This window comes from Manacus vitellinus, unplaced genomic scaffold (assembly GCF_001715985.3).
Source record: "Manacus vitellinus isolate BGI_N305 unplaced genomic scaffold, ASM171598v3 scaffold_3_pilon, whole genome shotgun sequence".
Classification (NCBI taxonomy): domain Eukaryota; kingdom Metazoa; phylum Chordata; class Aves; order Passeriformes; family Pipridae; genus Manacus; species Manacus vitellinus.
The window spans coordinates 39,581,725-39,601,656 of NW_021940535.1; the positions used below are offsets into that span (position 1 = coordinate 39,581,725).

At 46.2% G+C, this 19,932-nt stretch overlaps 1 protein-coding gene across 1 annotated transcript; it reads right to left on the reverse strand.

The window, feature by feature from the left end:
• Window positions 1-9,936: 9,936 nt before the first annotated feature.
• Window positions 9,937-17,363, reverse strand: LOC103763356 (patched domain-containing protein 3). Its single transcript, XM_018088243.3, has 5 exons — window positions 17,243-17,363; window positions 15,571-16,388; window positions 15,213-15,334; window positions 14,078-14,223; window positions 9,937-12,163 (listed from the first exon to the last, which is right to left on the reverse strand). Exons 1-5 carry the CDS (start codon window positions 17,361-17,363, stop codon window positions 10,533-10,535), a joined length of 2,838 nt encoding a protein of 945 aa, XP_017943732.3. The 3' UTR covers window positions 9,937-10,532.
• Window positions 17,364-19,932: the final 2,569 nt, after the last annotated feature.

Genomic DNA, 19,932 nt, shown 5'->3' on the forward strand with positions numbered 1-19,932 from the left:
TACCACCTGGAGTTCATTAGGAGATGACCGTCTTTTTTACGACTTCAAACACAGACCCTCTTCAGTTAGTTTCTTCAGCTCAGATCAAATCATTATAGATTAGTCTAGGGTGAGAATAGTACTTTATATTAAATCCCTAGCAGAGATGACAATAGCTGATATACCTCACAGAGCAGACAGGCTGCTCTTTACAGCTGCAGTGTTAGTTTTACTATTTTGATAACAGCATGTGAAACAGTAAGAAAGCAGTTGACTTTTTCTTCTATCATTTTCAAGGATGGATTTAGTAGAGTGTGACATCCTCAATGCAAAGTTAATTACACACACTCCACACACACACACATACACACAAAAAAATCCCATCCAAGAAACAAAGATTCAATAAATTTGAATGAGGCCTGATGACTCCCCTCTCTAAAATACCTGCTTTACCACTGGCAGCAGGAGGAATCCAGGGTAGTTGGCTCACATCATGCTCTCTTGGAGACAACCAAACTGATTTTGTTGAATATTCATAGCAATTCAATCTGCATAGGCATGGATGGAAAATTTGTATCCTTCTGGTCTGTATTTGGCAGATGTCTGTGCCACAGGACACAGGGCTGAGTATGGGAAATGTCAGACAAAATTCATTATGGTGTTACATCAAGTCTATAAGTATCAGGCCACAGCAGAAGAGTAGCTTGTCTATGCTTGTGCCACAGATGACAACTGAAGAAACCACCTGAGCCACAGTGATGGTTTAGAAATACACCCTTGCATCTTTAATACAAGAGTAAAGGAGGACTTCATCCAGGTGATGGGTTTCTTTTCAATACTCAGAACATGAAGAAGAGGCTCCTGGGCAGAAATGCAATTTCTTGTTATTGATACAATTTATTGCCAAACCATTAGGAAAGCCAGAGAATGCAATGTTTCATATTGACATAATGTACCTTTATTTCCATAGGTGAAGTGAGGAGGAAATAGTTGTATTTTCTGCTTTTTAAGTAATGAAGCCAATAGGTGGTGGAACTGATAATTTCTGGGAATGGACAAAATTAATATGATGGAAACACTATTGGAAAGATTTGATATAAAAATATTATGTATACAGGGAAAAAGGTGCACAGTCTGAGCAGTCTTTCTGTTGAGTAAGTATGTTACTGCAATCTGAAACTTTAAATCAGACTTCTAGCATGGAGATTCTAATCCTGTTCTCCATGAAGTAAATAACATTGATTTTCGTAAGTTGTGGAAGCCTGCCCAGTGAGCATGCAGGTGTTCCTTTGGTTTCCAGGAATTTACCCCATGTTTTGCCTTGTAAAGCTTCTTGGTTCTATATCCTGGAAGTGCCATAGGTAGCAGTGGTGATGACTAGATTTTATTTCCATGTAATCACGTGTAAAGTTTGCATGTAGAAACTTTCCTCGTCTATTTTTACTGTCATTTTCGGATTAGCAGTTCTTTAGCTGTCAACTGTTATTTGATAAAAGGCTCTGCTACAAAGGCAGAAGGGTACAGGGCAACATTATCTGTGCCTTCACCTCCTGCAGTGGCTACTGAGGCTGGATGTGGTTATGGGGACAGTGTGGAATCTCTTTGTAGCCAAGATCACACTGAGCAAATTCAGCAGAATGAATCTGCTTCTTTGGAAACTGCTCAAATCCACGTGGAACTTCCAAATGAAGACACTACCCACTAAGCAGCACCATAGTTGCTGTGTCAGCATGGTTTTAAGGGAGACCTATTTGAGAAAAGACAAGTTTTCAAGATAGGACTAGAACGTGTATGAGAAATATTTTTTGCCAAAAAATTTGTTCCCAACAATTTCAATGAATAAGGACTTCACTTGCCTTAAAGGTTATTTAGAGAAAAACCTGTTTACAGTTTGCTGCATGAAGCTGCATTCCAGCAAATTGAAGGCCTTAATTAAACTGGTTAGACCTGCTGAAGCTAAGATTTTTACTCACAGCTAATGGTGTGAATGAAAACTCCCCTGGACAGCTCCCAAGGTTTAAAAACTCAAGAGATGGCCTGTGATTAGCAACAAGGTATTTTTTTCACAGCAGCACAACAGCAAATAAAATAGCTCAGGTCTTCAAATATGAGGTTATGTTTTTAAGAAGGGGATTTAAAAGGGGGATTTAAAAAGGGAGGAGCTTAATGGTAAGCTCCTCATTAGCTGGTGTTTATACTAGAAATGAATATGCAGCAATTCCCAGGGCACTCTCTGGTGGGAAGAAGATACTGTGGAAGTCGTGTATTTTTCTCATGTAGCCACAACACATTTGGAATTCGTGACAAGGGGGCAGAACACACATATCCAAATATTTTGGGGGTCATAAAGTCAGTAGTCTCAGGGTGAGGGACAGCGGTTTGTCATAACTTGAGACATGTATCTCCTCAGGTAGACAGAAGGACTTAAAATACATGGAAACACTAGAGTTACTGAACACTAGAGTTAAAGGTACCATGATAGGAACAGTTTTGATAACTCTTGTTGACATTTATGAGTGAGTACTATGGCTATATTTCATAGATTATATGCTATAAATACTAGTGTGGTAAATCAGAACAGATAGTCCATACTTTGGTTGCAAACCCAGCTCAGTTTTTTGGTCTATTTACCAAGCTGATCATTCATCAGTTGAGCAGTCTTCACGAATGCTTACTCAGAAGACTGACTTGGTTAAAAATCAATTGGGGTTAATTAAATTTGCTTCAGAGGATGTTTACATCACATCAGCAAAGAGACTGTTCGATATCTGTGCTCCTTAAATATATGCAGAATTATGAAGAAGTGAAACCTCCTGTTTTTATCATCTCTATGGAAATGAGAAGCACCTGGTGAATTTGGGAACATATGGGGCAGAGGAGGGATAGGTTTAGGAGAAACAAAGTCTCTAATGACTTATGCAAATACAGACTGCTCCTCCCTGTAGAGGAGGACTGGAATTACACCTCTTTTCTCCACTTGAAATGAATACCTCAAACTGTCCATAGAAAACACAGCTGAGCAGCTGAATAAAAGAAGTCAGTTGCTCTCTCTGGACTTGCCACGTTACCTGCCCATGAAATGTCAGCTTTGCTGGTGCTTTTCAGAAATGATTGATTTTAGCACTGTCATGGTTTAACTCCAGCTGGCCACTACCAGATAGCCACTTGCTAAATCCTCCCCACTTCCTTGGTGGGATGAGGATGAGAGTCAGAAAAAGGTAAAATTCATGCGTTGAGATAAAAAGAGTTTAATAATTGAAATACAGTAAAATATAGTAATAGTAATAATAATATAATTAATAGTAATGAAAAGAGGAGAGAGAGAGAGAGGAATAAAATCCAAGAAAAGCAAGTCACACACAATACAGTTCCTCACCACTCTCTGACCTGTCCCATCCCTGAGCAGCAATCAGTGGCTCCAGGCCAATCCTCCCAGTTTGTATACTGAGCATCATATTCTAGGGTATGGAACAATCTTTTGACTATTTCAGGTCAGCTCTCCTGGCCATGATCTTCTTGTGCACCTGCTCACTGGCAGAGCATGGGGAACTGACAAGCCCTTGATTTAGAGTAAGGACCAGAAGCAACAACAAAACCATCAGTTTGTTATCAACTATTCTCATACCACATCCAAAACTGTACCAGCTACTAAGAAGAAAATTACCTCTATCTCAGTCAAAACCAGGACCAGCACACAAAAGAAGGAATGTCTATCTTCATCTTTTAAATGTCCCAGTTGTGTTTCACATCTTAAATCCACTGGTAGAAACCAAGGAAAAATAGTATTGAATTTAAACCAACAGAAGTGGCTTCAACACTGCCTGGGATTGCTGCTTCTGGGGAGACCAATGAGCAATGAACAATAAACTTGAGGTTGTGTGTTTTTAGGCAAGAAATAGCACAGAAATTGCAGAAAAAAACTCAAGAATTTGCAGAAACAGGTCCTCAAAGAGAGGTTAAGTGATATGTAGACACTTGGCACACTAACACTGGATATCACAAGCCTGTCTGACCTGGGATGTAATCCAGACTGGCAGCCCCTCTGTGCATCATTTGCTCTTTCCCTGAATCATTTATCTGAGTGTCCCAGAGCCCGTTCCACAGTACCCATGTGATCACAAGAAACTCGTGGCCTGTCTGGACATATCTGCTGCTGAGAAGTTCTGAATCTAGAACTGTCAAAGGCTCTTTCATTGCTAGTTCTGGACTTCAAAGGCAGAGGCTGCAGCGACAAGAATACAAAAGCTAAATAAAACCTGGCATTTTTCTCAACTTAAATTCCATTACTATATTTGTCAAACAAAGAGAAAAAACAGGTGCAGCTACTGTGAAGAAAATGAACTCTATCCATGCCAAAAGCAGCCCAACTGCTGAGCATTGAAATAAAACTTATTAAACAGTTAGAGATGCTTTTATGGAACAGAGCAGAAACCTGAAAGCAGTGCCTACTGCCAGTAATTGTAGCATCACCTACATTTGTCTCTTGAAAATTTTATTTCCCCCTGCAATTTTTATAGTGTTCACATAACAATGCAACTAGACCAGATAAACATGACAATATGAAAAAGGGCTGACAAGAATCAAACCAGTTAGGCCAAGGGCTAACTTCATGTGCCAGGGTTTGCACTGTGAGGGACCAGCTTTGCTAGTCATGGCATAGGGCTGTATGCAGGACCAAAGCTGAAAGCAATAGAAGTATCACTTCTCTTCCAGTTCATACAACAAGTTGTGACCTGTATCTTTATTTGTGACATTTCTGTAGAAGGGTGGGACAAGGAAGTGGTTTTGCTTGTACTCTAAAGGCATCAAGCTTCCCCATTCCTTTCAGTGGGGAACCCCCAGTACCAGAGCCATTTCTCAGAAATGGTACCTCCCGCACCCAAGGTTGACACCCCTGTGCTGGGCAGCTGGGCAGGGCAAAGCACTGTAGGAAGCCCTCTGCCCATCCTGCTCTGTCTCCAGGGCTGAGCACAGTGTCTTGTTTCCATTGACCACAGGAGGTCCATGCAGTACTGCAGTGGCTCAAAGTCTTCGAACCCTCAAAGTCTTCAGCCTTGGCCCCATGAGTGCCCTCAAGCTTACCCTGTCCCCTAACTCTTCCCAGCTGTTCTTTCTTTCTTTCTCCATGGGAGCTGAGCAATGGGCTGCAGGAGGCAAAGACAAACTCCTCAGATAAACTTGTTTAGTCATGCAGCTTAATTCTTAACTCACTACTTGGTGACAAGTAATAAAGAAACCCTTCAGGGTTTCTACAGGCCAGTCTGACAAAGGCAGTCATGCACAGTGACACGACTCTAGTCCATGACACGACCACAGCCAGCAGTTCTTCCAAGCTTCTTGCCTTACAAGTTTCTAAGCCAAAGCCTGTGTGCCCCCTCCCCTCCCTACTCTCCACTGTTCTCATTCGAAAGTAAGCTTTGCGTGGGCCTGAAGGGCTCATTTGACCAAGAACTGCATCTGGAACAAGCTTCCAGATTCCCTTCAGGGCACGGGAGGGATAACAACTTCTACAACAACCACCCACACATAAAGTCCAGTCCAAGTACACAGATAGGCAGAGGACTTGAAACGAAAACTCTTCTTTCTTTTCACTGAATATAAAAGGAGCATAATGTGATGCACTCAACCATGCACATTTTCCCTTCCACCTCTGGGAAATTCTGTAGGCTTCTGCTGTTCTCCTGAACACCAGCTGGTGAACTATTTTCTGCTGAGCTGTCCTCAGTAGAACCACCCATAAAAACCCAGGGAAAATGTCTCTGGAAGCCCTGGAACTCACATATTCCCTGTGGCACAGTAAGATTTTACTTCTTGCATGGTTCTGGACTGTCATGTAAGGAAAAGCAAATTCTTAAAACCTGATTTGTGTCTGAAGCTTAAATCTGTTGGTTATCTGTCTAAAATGTATTTGGCTGACTTTTCTTTGTAAAGGACAAACCTTGCAGAATGAAATGTTCAGAATGCAATAGAAGAGCAGGTCTGTAAGAGAGGAGGAGAGAGACGGATGAGTAGAACAGCTTGCACTATGAGCCACGTTAAACACAGCTAAAGCCATTTCCAACTACCAGCCCATTGCCTGGAAAGATCTGTGCGCTGGTGTCTCAGCTGCATGGCCAGAAGTCTCTGTCTTCCTTCACCTTTCCGTGTTATCTTTCACTCCTGTTTTTTCCCAAGACTCCTTCATTCCCATCCCCTTCCCCAGGTGCCCTTAGCCCCATCCCGTCTCCGGGACCCCGCGCAGCCCTCGCCGCTGCCGGTGGTGGGTTGTGCGGGTCCCGCCGGGTCCCCGCGGGGCAGTGGCTGCGCGGGGCCAGCAGAGGCTGGGGCCGGGCCGGGCGGACCCCGCCGCGTTCCCTGCTCGGGACCTCATGGATGGAGCTCTAAACCAGAGGGGGACGATGTCAGGCTTGCCCTTGGACAAGCTGTGGGATGACATGCCCAGGCTAGAGGGACGGGATGCTAGTGAGGGAGCTCTGCGGTGGCTCTGAGATGCGCTGACCGCACTGGAGCACACTTGAAATCTTACGGAGATGAACCAGGGGCTCCCGAGGTAATAGATGCCACCAGGGAAGCATCTCAAAGGAATTAAGGGGTGCTCCTCTGAGAAGGTGACATGGCCAACAGCCCAGATGAAGTGCCTCTAGACCACTGCACACAGCGTGGGCAACTGACAGGAGGAGCTGGCAGCCACTGTGCTGCTAGAAAGCAGCAACCCAGTTGCCATTATTGAAACATGGTGGGCCAAATCCTATGACTAGAGTGCCGCTTTCGACGGCTACAGACTGTTCAGAAGGGACAGGAGAGGAAGGAGGGGTGAAGGGGTTGCCCTCAACATCAAGAGTTGGATTGAGTGTGAAGAGCTGTCTCTGAAAAACAGCCGTGAGCAGGTTGAAAGTCTGTGGACAAGAATCAGAGACTGAGGTAACAAAAGGAACCTCCTGGCTGGTGCCTACTCCAGGCCACTTGATCAAGGGGAGCCTATGAAAAAAACCTTCTTGCTCCAGCTACAGGAGGCATTGTGCTCACAGGCTCTTGTTCTGCTGGGACACTTTGACCACCCCTATGTCTGATGGGAAAGTAGCACGGTGATCTGTAAGCAATCCAGGAGACTCCTGGAATACATAGAGGATAATCTCTTGAGCCAGCCAATAGATAGCTCTATCAGAGGGGATGCAATACTGGATCTGATGGTTACCAATCCAAGTGAGGTAATAAGCAACCTGGGCTGCAGTGATCATGCATGGGTGGAGTTTGCAGTCCTGAGGGATATCAGTCAGGCAAAGAGTAAAGTCAGGACCCTGAACTTCAGGAAAGCAAACTCTTCAAGGAGTTAGTCAATAGGACCTCCCAGGAAACTGCCCTCAGGGACAAGGGAGAAGAACAGAGATGACAGGTCTTTAAGGATGTCTATCATACCTGCAAAAGCTAGTGATCCCCAGGTGAAAGAAATCAGGTAAGGAAGGCAAGAGACTGGCATGGCTGAGTTGGGACTTGCTGGTCAAAATAAAGGGCAAAAAGCAAATGCAGTGGAAGCAGTGACAGGTATCCTGCGAAGAGTATAGGGATGCAGTCTGGTTGTGTAGGGATGGGTTCAGAAAAGTGAAAGCACAGCTGGAGCTGAACTTGGCAAGGGATGCAAAGAATAACAAGAAGGACTTCTACAGATATCTTAGCCAGAAAAGGAAGGTCAAAAAAACTGTACCTGCCCTGATAAGCAAGGCTGGCAAACTGGTAACAATGGACAATGAGAAGGCTGAGATACTCAACTACCTTTTTGCCTAGTCTTCAATGGCAACCTCTTTTCCCACACCTCCTGAGTGGGTGGACTGCAAGATGGGGACTGTGGGAGCCACAGTATGAGAAGAACAGGTTCACGACCACCGGAGGAACTTGAGCATACATTTATCTATGGGACCTGATGAGATACATCCCAGAGTCCTGAAGAAATTGGTTGATGTAGTTGCCAAGCCACTCTCCAGCCATTTGAAAAGTCATGGCAGTCAGGTGAAGTCCCAAGTGGCTGGAAAAAGGAAAACGTTGCACCCCATCTTTAAAAAGGGCAGAAAGGAGGACCCTGGGAAGCACCGACCTGTCAGCCTCACCTCTGTGCCTGAGATATCATGGAACTGATCCTCCTAGAGGAGGATCCTCCTATGGAGGACAGGGAGGTGATTTGGGATAGCCAGCACAGCTTCACCAAGGACAAGTCCTGCCTGACCAACCTAGCGGTCTTCTACGATGGAGTGATGACATCAGTGGACATGGGAAGGGCTTCAGATATCATCTGGACTTCTGCAAGGCCTTTGACATTGTCCCCCAAAGCATCCTTCTCTCTAAATTACAGAGAGATGGGTTTAATGTGTGGACTACTAGGTGGATGAGGAATTGGTTGCATCCATGGTGATAAGTGGTTCATACTGGGGTCAGAGCTATTTAATGACACAGACACATCAATGACACAGAGAAAGGGACTGAGTGCACCCTTGTCGAGTTTGCAGATGACCAAGCTGAGTGGTGTGGGTGACATGCCTGAGGGATGGGATTGCCATCCAGAAGGAGCTGGACAAGCACAAGAAGTGGGAACCTCATGAGGTTCAACAAGGTCAAGTGCGAAGTCCTGCACATGGGTTGGGGCAACCGCTGGTACCAATACAGGCTGGAGGATGAAGGGCTGAGAGCAGCCCTGCTGAGAACAGCTTGGGGGTACTGGTGGATGAGAGGCTGGACATGAGCTGGCAATGTGTGCTTGCAGCCCAGAAAGCCAACTGTGTCGTGGGCTGCATCAAAACAATTGCAGCCAGCAGGCTGAGAGAGGGGATTTCTGCCCCTCTGCTCTTGTGAGACCCCACCTGGAGTACTGCACCCAGCTCTGGGACCCCCAGTATAGGAAGAATGTGGACCTGCTGCAGTGAGTCTAGAGGAGGGCCACAAAGATGATCAGAGGGCTGAGTACCTCTCCTATGAAGACAGATGGTGAGAGATGGAGTTGTTCAGTCTGGAGAAGAAATGACTCTGGGGAGAAAGGGACTAGTAAGAGTAATGGGGACAAATGTTTTAGCAGGGCCTGTTGCAATAGGACAAGTCATAATGATTGTAAATTAAAGACAGTTTATTCAGATTAAATACAAGGAAGAACTTTCACAATTAGAGTGGTAAAAGCCTGGAACAGGTTGCCAGAGAGCTGGTAGATACCCCATCCCTGGAAACGTTAGTGGTCAGGTTGGATGGGGATCTGAGCAACCTGATCAAGTTGAAGATGTCCCTGCTCATCACAGGGGGTTGGACTAGATGACCTTTAAAAGGTCCTTTCCAACTCAAAACTATTCTGTGACTCTATGAAATAGAAGGATCCTGCCCTGTCTACTGGTCTCATGCAACTGACCAGAAATCCACAGGGGACAGAGGTAGACCCTGGCTTTATCCCACTTGTTCAATCTCTAAGAAAAAATATCTCCACAGCAACAGATTCGGACTAGACCAATTTTTCCAAAATTACAAACATCAGTTACCATCATTCATTTGATTTCCAACTGGTCGTTCCTTATATTGGCAACAAATTATGAATTAACTTTTAACCCACTGTCTTGTACCTACCGATTAGAAGACCACCTCATATTATTCAGTGAAAGCTCCTCTGCTCTATCAACATGTCACAGGATGGGCTGTCACTGATGAATATGGTGGAATTTACAGGTTTACAGTTTTAGGACTGACCTGTTTAAACCTGAATTGCTTTTTCACTTTGCCTTGAATCAGGGCGTGATTCTCCCTAGTGAACCCTTGTCCTGTCATGCCACGGCACAGCATCTTCCATGGTGGTTACTCAGGAGATCCATACAACTTCAATAACCTACAGAACATCCCTTTTCAAACTGCAGCCAACAGAAGCTACACACAATCTTCTTAAAGGTACCAGATGTTCAATCTTAGCTAGAAAACAGGACACCAAGAAAAGAAGGCTTTGAACAGAAAATGTGAGCCAGTTTGTCTTCCCCAAGGGTTTCTTGTGCTGCATTAGGAGCCCAAGCAGACTTTGTCTCCTGAAGGCTTAGGGGTCACTGCAGTCTGAGACAGTTGTGACCTCTTGTAATTTTGCTGGAATACATCCAGATTTGAGCCTCTAGGGCAAAAATTGTCTTCTGGTTCAGTGTTGGGCTGAGTTACAGCCTCAAGGGAAACAGACAGGCAACGAAAACCAGTAGGAGTTACTCTTCCCTGCTGTCAACATATCCTGACAAACATGTAATGTAGTCCATTAAGCTGATGCATTGGTCAGTGTTTATAATAATTTTAATACATTCACTAAACAAGTAACACAAAAAAGAAAATTAACAACATTAAGGTGGTAGTCAAGAACACACAAAGATAAGAAAATGCAAATCCATCCTGTGCATTTTCTTCTGTTATTTTTCTTGCCTGGCTTTTCTGAAGCCTTTTTTTTCCTGATGTATTTATTTTTCTCTCCTTTATTTTCTTCATGTCATATATTCCCTGACAGTCACTGCATTTGAACTTGCATATAATAAATATATAATATTTTATGTCTAATTTATTCACGGACAGTCTTTATCATTTCTAAACCTATTCTCTAGCTTTTCAGACATGGTATTGTGAGGTGATCTGTTGTTGGATTTGGTATTGTGAGGTAATGCGACAAATTTTCCAAAAAATGTTAAAAACACTGGAATGAAAACAAGACCATGAAGAGCGCCAAACAAAATGACAAGAAACATGATCTTGAAAAAGGTCCTAAAGATGTAGGTTTTTGCTGCAGCCAGGACAACAACTCCTAATATAGTAGAAACTGCACCTTGTAATACCGGGTAACCGAGCAGGGACAGCGCTTCAATTGCCCTTTTATTGGCTGATGACTCTCCACTCGTAACAAAGGCATAGGAAATATGAGCAGAAAAATCTACCGAAAACCCTATACAAATGACCAGGTTGATCATGGATATGGAATCGAGATTGACGTTCCAGAAGGACATGAAACCCGCAACACCAACTATAACAGAAGCTATTGCAAAAGTCACCCACAGGCAGCACAACGGGTTGGGAATGAGCAGAAGGGAGACAACGAGCATTGCCCCGGCAGCAACGACAACGTTCTGAACGGTGTTCTGCACTATTACCAGGTACTGGTCGTAGTAGATGAATGCCGGGTGATACACCTTCAGTGGAATACTGCACTGCCTGGCTGTCTCTCTTAACTGATTGAGAAGATTCTTCTCATCAACGGCTGAGGTCACGTTCACTGTCTGGAGGAAGAAACGTGAAGCTTCTATTTCATCCCCAGTCTTGTTTAAGTCCCACGCAAAACTGGAACGAATGCTGAACAGTACAGGTAAGTTATTAAAGAACTGAGTCTTATAGTTTATATTTATCGAACTGCTTTCAGCGAGTACTGTGTATACTCTCAGCCAGGACTCTGAGAGGTTCTTATCAACGTAGGAAATGTTCTCCAAATTCTGTGCACAGCTCTCAATGCCACGACGAACCGCCTCATTCCAGTAATCTACCCTTTCAGGAATGACAACCATGACCCTGGGTCCATATGTCGAGAAGTATTTGTCATCATCATCATAGTATGGAATGACGTAAGAGTCATCATTAGCCAGATTTCGAAGATCGATGCCTTCCCTGATCTGAGTACACCCATAAACACTGCCACCCAAATACGCTCCGTACAGCAACACCACGAGTAGCTTGACCCATTTGTTTGTAAAAAAAGGCCCGTAATACTCTTTAAAGAATATGCTCATTGGATGTTCCCCTTCTGGCTCAGAGGACTGCCTGGAACAGCTGCCGACACAGCAAGCGTTGTACAAGCAGGAGTTCTCAGCCTGATCTTTATCTACTCCCACACGCATACAAGTCAGCCAGTGTCGGTTTCCTTGCTCCCTTTTATGATTTAATACAAGAACTGCCCCAAAGAAGGTCAGGGTATATACATAGCAGAAGACAAAAGCAGTGCCTGTATAGAGGCAGAAAGCTCTCACGGATGGAAAAGCAGTCCAGGTGCCAATGAAGAAGGCCAAAACATCCGTGAGAGTGGTGATGGTCACAGAAAGTGCTGCCTCTGAGTAAGTCTCAGCCAGCAGAGCTTTAACATTGGATTTCTCTTTTTTCCTTGAACTTTGTTCCCAGGAAGCGATCATGATGAACATGTCATCAACGCCAACCCCTGCAAGAGGAGAAAAGGTTAACTCTGCATTGCAAATGGCAGCTTCCACTAACACCCAACAAAACTACAACATTAATCACATCTAAGTCTGCACAAAATTTTGAAAAAGAAAGTTGGGCTATTAATATTGCTTTAGTGGTGATACAAGTTACAAGAGAATCAGGAAAACAGATCCTGTGTGCTAAACAGATCCTGTAGCTAAATGTAGTACCTTTCAGAAACTCCTGGTGACCTGATGGGTTGTTGATCCCTTACCCTTCTCTGCTGAAAGCCTGAGCACACCTACTCCATCTCTGAAAAGTTCTTGTATCTGCTGTCCACATGTCCACTGATGCAGACAACACACATCCCAAAGCATTATGTATTCTGAAGTTCAGCTATCCTTACCACTGGAAGTGTCCTCCATTATCCCTGGAATCTCCTTCATCACTGCAGCAACTTAGACCAATAATTTCTTGCTCTGCCATCAGCGCAAAGGGAGAACAGTTGCAATCCCTGTTTTCCAGTGGCTCACTTTTTTATGCTCTTTGCCCTCCACTTCTCTCCAGTTTATCTTTCAGCACTTATTCATGATTTATTATTAATTTGTCTTCAAATTTATACTGATGCACCCAAAAATATTACCCACCAGAATCCTCCTAAACTCCGCCAGAAAGACTGGATACTGGGCTTGGGGGTTTGCTAAGATACCAGAGGAAGTGAGCTGAAATTTGAAAAGGAAGAGCCAATGTGCCTCTCTCAGCTCTGCCAACTCTCAAGATTTTAATCACACACCTTTCAATATTTTGCCAATGTTGTCAAGGGCTCTTCTATTCCCCAAAAATTAACCACACAAAAAGGGAAAGCAAGACTGGGTGAGTAGAGGAGGGAGCACAAATGATTTAGCCAAGCGTAAGAGAATAGATGAAACCACTCCCTGCTGCCTGAACAGGCAGCTGCCAGTAGACAAGCAAAGGTGAAGTAAGCAGCACGTCAAAAGGTACTAGTGGATGGCAGTGAGCCATGCTGCTTCCAGAAAGCAGGCAAGTACAAAGCAAATCATCTGATGTACTGAGAAGTTGTCTGCTTTAATGCAAGGAGGACAAAAGTCTGCATGTTATTTCTGAGGACCTGAAGGGCTTCAGCCCTTTCCCAGGTATACAAAAGGGTTTTTCTGACCCTATTCAGAGCTGTTGCAATTGATGAGCAAACAAAAACAAATACAAAATGCATTGGAATTATGCAGGAAACAAAGAAATGATGCGTGCCCTAAGGAGCATCTGCATTAGACAGCTAAGATGATGCACAGCCTCTATCAATCTGGAAATTCCACGAGCTTTCCTCAGCATGAGACCAAGCCCAAGAAAACCTCACATGAATTTATCCCATAGGAGAGCAGATAAGGATTTTAAAAGAAGTAATTTATTTGCAGCAACATTATCAAAGGGCATTTGGAAAGTTCAGCACTGCCTGTCAAGCAGTCTGTGCAACAGTGATGTAATGATGCCAATTTTCTTGGGTTTTTGTGGGGAGCTGCTTGCACAAATGGTGCATCACTTCAGTTGTGTAGCTGAATGAGACCGGTTAGTACACAGTCATTATACTGCAGAGGATTAATCATCATGGCTACAGGGACACTAGAACAGTGCCAGAAGTATTAACCTTACCACTCTCTCATTTTCACACCATAGCAGTGGAACTAGAGCAGGCATTGTTTTCTGGGAAAAGCTGCTCTTGCTCCAGAACACAGCTGAGCTGAGCTGAGGGCCTCACCTGCCTGTAGGAGCTCTAAGGAGGCTGCACCTCCAGGTATCTGCTCCCCTCGCTGCAGCACAGAATGTTGTATGATTTGATGCTCACATCATAAAAGACTGACACCATTAGGTTGTTTTAACTTTGCTTTAGTCTTTGATTCAGACTCACTTTTCTACTTACCCAGAATCAGGAATGGTGCGTTTGCTACAGTGACCACAAACGGCGCTCCACAGAAGAGCATCAATCCAAAGCTGCTTAACACAGCTAAGCCGGCAGAAACCACTCCACAGCAGGCAAGCCAGACATTATTTCTTATACAGCTGAGTCTGAAAATATTTCAAGGAATATCTTCATTACATGTCAAATATTTCACCAAGGTGTTTGGCATGACAAGTGCACAGGTACCAATGATACCCTGTCTGAAGAGAACTCCTTACAAAAGTTGCTAGGAGGGCTCCCAGGTGTCAGCATTGGAGGTTAATTTCTCTAGGAGGTGCTATATGCATTATTACCACTGGCCAGCTATATTCAGAAGAGTAAAGATGTGTACTGATCTTTGCATCAATAACAACAGAGATGCAAAATGAAGGTACAATAGTTCTACCAGTGAGGCTAGACTTAGGGTGACCCAAAAAAATGATGAATTTTTAGAAGCTCTTTGCTTTTACGTGGGTTCTTGGTGTATCACATCAGTGTAATACAGAAGCACCTCCCAGGCAGTAATGCCACACAGAGAAACTTTCTCTGCAGGCAGACTGGCTACCAGCTTTTTGCCAAGACACCCCTGAGGGCTGGCTCAAGGATTCCCCAAGAAATGTTCTAATGGGCATAATGCTTGATGCAAGTGCTAAACCAGGCAGCCCACCCTGCAAGCAGAACATTTTTTCACAATACAGTACACAAACACTGCTGTACAGCTCACCTTCCAACACCACAAAGAAAGGGCAGGTGAAGTTCTCTGTGGACAGCAGATAAGGCTCTGACTCTACTATCAAGCAGAACACTTAGAGTTGTACCCAGATTTGCAGTAATCAATGAGGCTAGTGCTCATCCACCTGAACCTTAACTAAGCTCTGAATGCTTGTTCAGGTCTTCATCTGCTACTTATCATGAACCCCATCTAAGCAGTTGGGAAACATGCCCAGGTAGACAAGAAAGAGCAAAGAAATACATTTTGCCTGTTATGAAATGTCACAGTCTGCAGCTTCAAGAACGCTTTCACTGGACCAGAAGCAGAAACCAGAGCAGAAACCGAGGCAGGTAAAGAAGAGCAGAAGTCACTGCTCATTGAGCCATAGCTTCGAAGGCATTTTACCTTAAGCAAGAGAAGATTGCAAAGTTTATTGTCAAGAAATAGGTTACGGAGAAGAGCGGGATCACGCTCTTGGTATTTCCTTCAAACTCCTGTTGTCTGGACAGCGACGTAAAGTAAGTCACCTGCCATTAAAAGAACAAGGAAAGAAACGATGAAGCACATTTTTTTCTCTTTGGTCTTTGCACACACGCACAGGCAAGGCTAAACATCACGTTGGCACTAAAGCATTGCCGTGGCCCTCGCAAGCCGCAGGTCACCCGCCTGCTCCCCGCACCGTCTCCTTTCCTTTCCAGGACGGGGCTGCCCGGACATTTCGGGGCTCGGCGGCTCCGCACGGCCGTACCCGCCCCTGCGTTACCTGAATGGAGCTGAGGTGCAACTCCCTCAGCTTCGACGAGATGTTCCGCAGGAAGCTGCGCAGCCACTGCCGGCTGTCCTCCGCCTCGGGGCCGTCCTCCCGCAGGTAATACACCAGCTTCAGGGCCCGCGCCGACAGCAGCCGCCCGCCGTCCGCGTCCACGCCGCCCAGCGCGGCCCCCAGGAAGACGCTGCCGTTGACGGGGAACTGGAGGCTCCCCGAGACGGGCGGTCGCTCATCGACCCTCGGCGACAGCAGCGGGTTGGGGGTGGCGCAGCTGCCGTCGCTGCGGGCGCAGAGCCGCTCGTAGTCGGGGTCGCGCACGGTCTTGTCCAGCCGCAGCACCTCTTCCCACGCCGTCGGGTCCAGCACCGAGGTGCCGTTGGTCGCCACGGCGATGAGGGCGGCGTAGGCGCCCTCGGTGGGCAGGCGGGGGGCGGAGAAGCGCTGCGAGTCGTTGGTGGGGAAGTGCCGCCGCACCAAGTCGCGCTCGGCCTTGGCGGGCCCCCCCGTCGGCGTGAACTGCTCCTCGATGTCGTTCGCGCTGCCGCTGGGGCAGGAAGAGAAAGCGGCGCCCAGCCCGCCCGACAGCAGCAGCGGCACCAGCACGAAGGGGGGGGGCCCAAGGGCAGCGCCACGCGCTCGCTCAGCCCTTCGAGAGAGCCGCCGCAGCGGCCGCCTCAGGCAGTCGGTGTTGCGGCAGGAGCACGCTCCGACGGGGTCCCCGGCCCGCCATGGCCGAGGCGGGGCCACGGGCTGCCGGCGGCCGCTCCCTCGCCGCGGGCGCGTCCACGCCGGGGGCCGCCGGGTGTCGGCCTCTGCCGGCGCCGGAGGAGAAGAGAGGGAGCGGAGTGGTAGAGGAAAAAAAGAGGAACGGAGAGGACTGGAGAGCCGCCCTCTGCACCCCCGAGCCGCGGAAGCAACGCGCGGTTTTCAGTCAAGGGCGCGGCCGGAGCCCTCCCTCGTCATGACGGGACGGGCAGGTGGGCAGACCAGGCTTCTCCGGACGCGCCGCGCTCCGCCCGGTCTCGGGTACCCATGTCCTCCCGTCTCCTGGCCCCTCGTTTGCCATAACACTGTAATCTTGCAAAAAGAAAGTGATTTTCTGTGTATAATGAGCTGAACAAACTCTGGGGAGTCAGGTGAGTGTTGAGCTTGTTGCAAGGGGAAGAGTGAGTTACGGCAGGAGGATAGAACGCAGCTGGCATCAAGGCTGTGTCATGCACGGTTGTTTCATGAAAGCTCACAAGTAGTGGAGAGCTGGGATTACAAGTAAATTTGGAGCTACCTCTTGGGATCTAGTGCCTTGAACTCCCTATAATAAACAGGATTAATGTGATCCTTGGGTTTATGAACAGAGAAAGGCCTAGGGAAGGGACTTCCACAGTATATAATGGAATTAATTAGACTGATGTTACTGTATTAAGTACAGAACTAGCTTCAATGTTGTAAGAAACAGGCTGCAGAATTAAAAGGTGAGAGATGAGGTGTAGGTAGTGATCCTGAGCAGGAGACCATTGCACATTGAAGAGTTAAGGAGATCACATGGCAGTGAAGGTGTGCTGTACTGTGTGCCCAGCACCGGTGGCCCTCACACCGGTCTGTGCCCACAGGATAGCCTCAGCCAGCCTATGGTACCAGAGAAGCCTGCAAGGCAGCTTCCACTTGGTACCAGCAATCAGAAAACCTAGGCTTCTGTTTCTTGTCTCCCCCGAATCTCCTTCAGTCATTACTTCACCACTAAGGACTGTTCTTCCATCAAAGAGCAATACACAGACATTGGTGATGTACATCATGCCATGTTTCCTCTCTTGGTAAACAGGTTTACAAAACAGGGGAGTGAGAGCTGAAGGACTAAAAGACTTTGAAACAAGGGTTAGTGATTACCATTGGCAAGTCACAAGAATATCACTGGTGTGATACACCAGAGCTTTGTGCAGTAGCAATGATAGAAAGGATACTTCCAAGTCCAGAAAATACCCTGCAGCCTGGTGTTCTTGACACTGGTGACAGTGATTTGAGTGGCTTCTGGCTGAGAAGAACATTAAGCTCAGATGTGGGAGTGCTGGAGAGGTGTCCAGCCAGTGAGCTAATACGTCCCAGGCAGGCCCTTCTTCTCCTTGCCTTTCTTTGAAAGAAGGAACTTTCTCCTTCCCTGCCAGTACTTGCAAAGAAAACTTGTAGGTATTTCTTCTCTTGCAACCTGATCAGACAAGCTTGGCAGCTGTGGGCATAAAGCAGCCAGCCAGGCTCTGAGCAGCGTTATATGTCTCCTACTGTGCTCAGCATTTAGGGCAGGTTGGATCCTGGTGAGTCCCTTTTCCATGCACAGGTGTTCTGCGACAGGTATGTCAGTTCTGAGTTTCTGTGTGGGAGATGGGCCCTTAGAAGCTATTTCCTGTAGCTTCTAAGTTGTTGAAACCTAAGTTTTAATTAGTGTGACTCCAAAGTAATAGATTCTCCCATGCTCAGGTCTGAGTTTCCTCGAATGGATTGGCACCGTGTTAGGATAAGAGCTGTTCACAGAGGAGGAATCTGTCAACAGAAAAAAGGGGTAAGTTACTTGATGCCATGTAGACCTTTGATGTATTAGTGTCAAGGATTTGCCCAGCTGGAAAAGATAGCCTCTCTTACATAGAGATAATTGCAGAGAAGAATAGACCTGTGTCTGGGAATAAACTATAGAGGCAGCCCTATCCCCATAGCCACACATAGCAAGACGACTTGTAGGATAACCTGGCAGTGGATCATGTTGTGGATGATTCACTGACATTGCAGCAGACATGAAGAGATGGTGTCCAGTTAAAAGCTTTCACTGTAAAAAACAGCAATAAAGGGTTCCTGGCTTCTCATAAGGGGTTATTAACTTCTTTAAGCTCAACAAGAGCAGGAAGTAAAATCTGACCACTTGTCCTATCCAGTTTCTTTCTGGCTCCTCTGGAGCTGGAGACAAGCTCTGGTAATAGTCAGCAGGCAAAAACTGTCCTAGAGGCAGGAGCTACCCAGTCAGGGTACCCAATACATGGGACACAGGTCAATGCCTTTAGGTTGAGTGGCACATTTTGTGTTTCCCAATGCTAAAGAAATGGTGACAAGAAAAGCTGGTATATACCTGACATGCCTAGAAGAGAGCTGCGAGGGATAGCTACTAGGTTGTACTTGCATCTTTGCAAGCTGTGTGGGGACCCAGCAATACAATCAATTAATTTCTAATATCCCCAGTGGCCTCATCTCTAGGTGGTGTCAGAACGTGTGTAGCACAAGTACACTGTCCAACTCAAGCCCACATAAACCAGTGAGGGTGGTAAACACCAAGAAAAAGGAGAAACAAGGCCAGGGTGGGAAGAGAAGGATGGGAAAAGTGCACACTGGAGCAGAAGGAGAGAAGAGAGAAGGGAACACCTGGGCAGGGGCTGGAGCCAAGGTGCTGCTGGAGCAGGAGCTGAGAGATGCAGCCTGGAGGAGCTGCTGCCAGTGAAGGAACCAGCACTCGTGTGCTGTCCCCAGTCTCTTGCACTGGCCACCGCCTCAGCAAAGGGGCTGAGCATGGCCTGGGGGTAAGGGGACTGAGGAGCAAAAAGGTCAGTGGGAGGAAGAGGTGTCCGAAGGGAAGTAGATTTTTTTTCTTGAGGGTTGGTTGGCTTTTTCAGTCTCCCTCGATACCAGAATCTGTAACTAAGAGATTGTTAATCGGCAAATAAATTAAAGTCATGGAAATTCTCTGAAGGACTAAACAAGTTTTGTCTGTGATAGTATCTTCCTGGAATTTCTCTTGCTACAATTTGTGACAGTTGGTCCTTATCCTTTCCCAGGACAAGGATACTTGTACTTTCAAGTTCTCGGTCAGAGCTAAGATGGCTCATTTCTGCCTCACTCTTTGGAATGCCAGGACAGAGGGGCATTTCTGTATCCAGGTTGCCCATGGAAAGTGCTATGTCAATTGTGTGAGATGCAGTGGACCCTGGAATAAAAAAACCCGTGGCATCAAGAAGTCTTTTATCCCATTTTTTTCCACCATAATGCAGTATTGGGTATGCCTGTGCCATGTCTGAAGGAAATTTGACTAACGTGATCTTTACAGTGCCCATCATAGTACCTGACAATGATAGGGAAGTTGTCTCTGATCCTATCCTATCCTATCCTACCCTATTCTTTCCTGTATTTGGATGAGGCAGGAGTACTCTGTGGGCTGCTTAGCTACTGCCTGTGTTTGCATGCCTGGCTGAAACAATAGGACCTTGTTACCTGTGCGAGGCAGTGACAGCCGGTGGCCCTGAGGTTACCTGACTGCAGATGACTTGGCAGATGCAGTGCCTCAAACCCCTGAATGCAAAGAGAGCAGTCTAATTGTGAAGCTGGGGG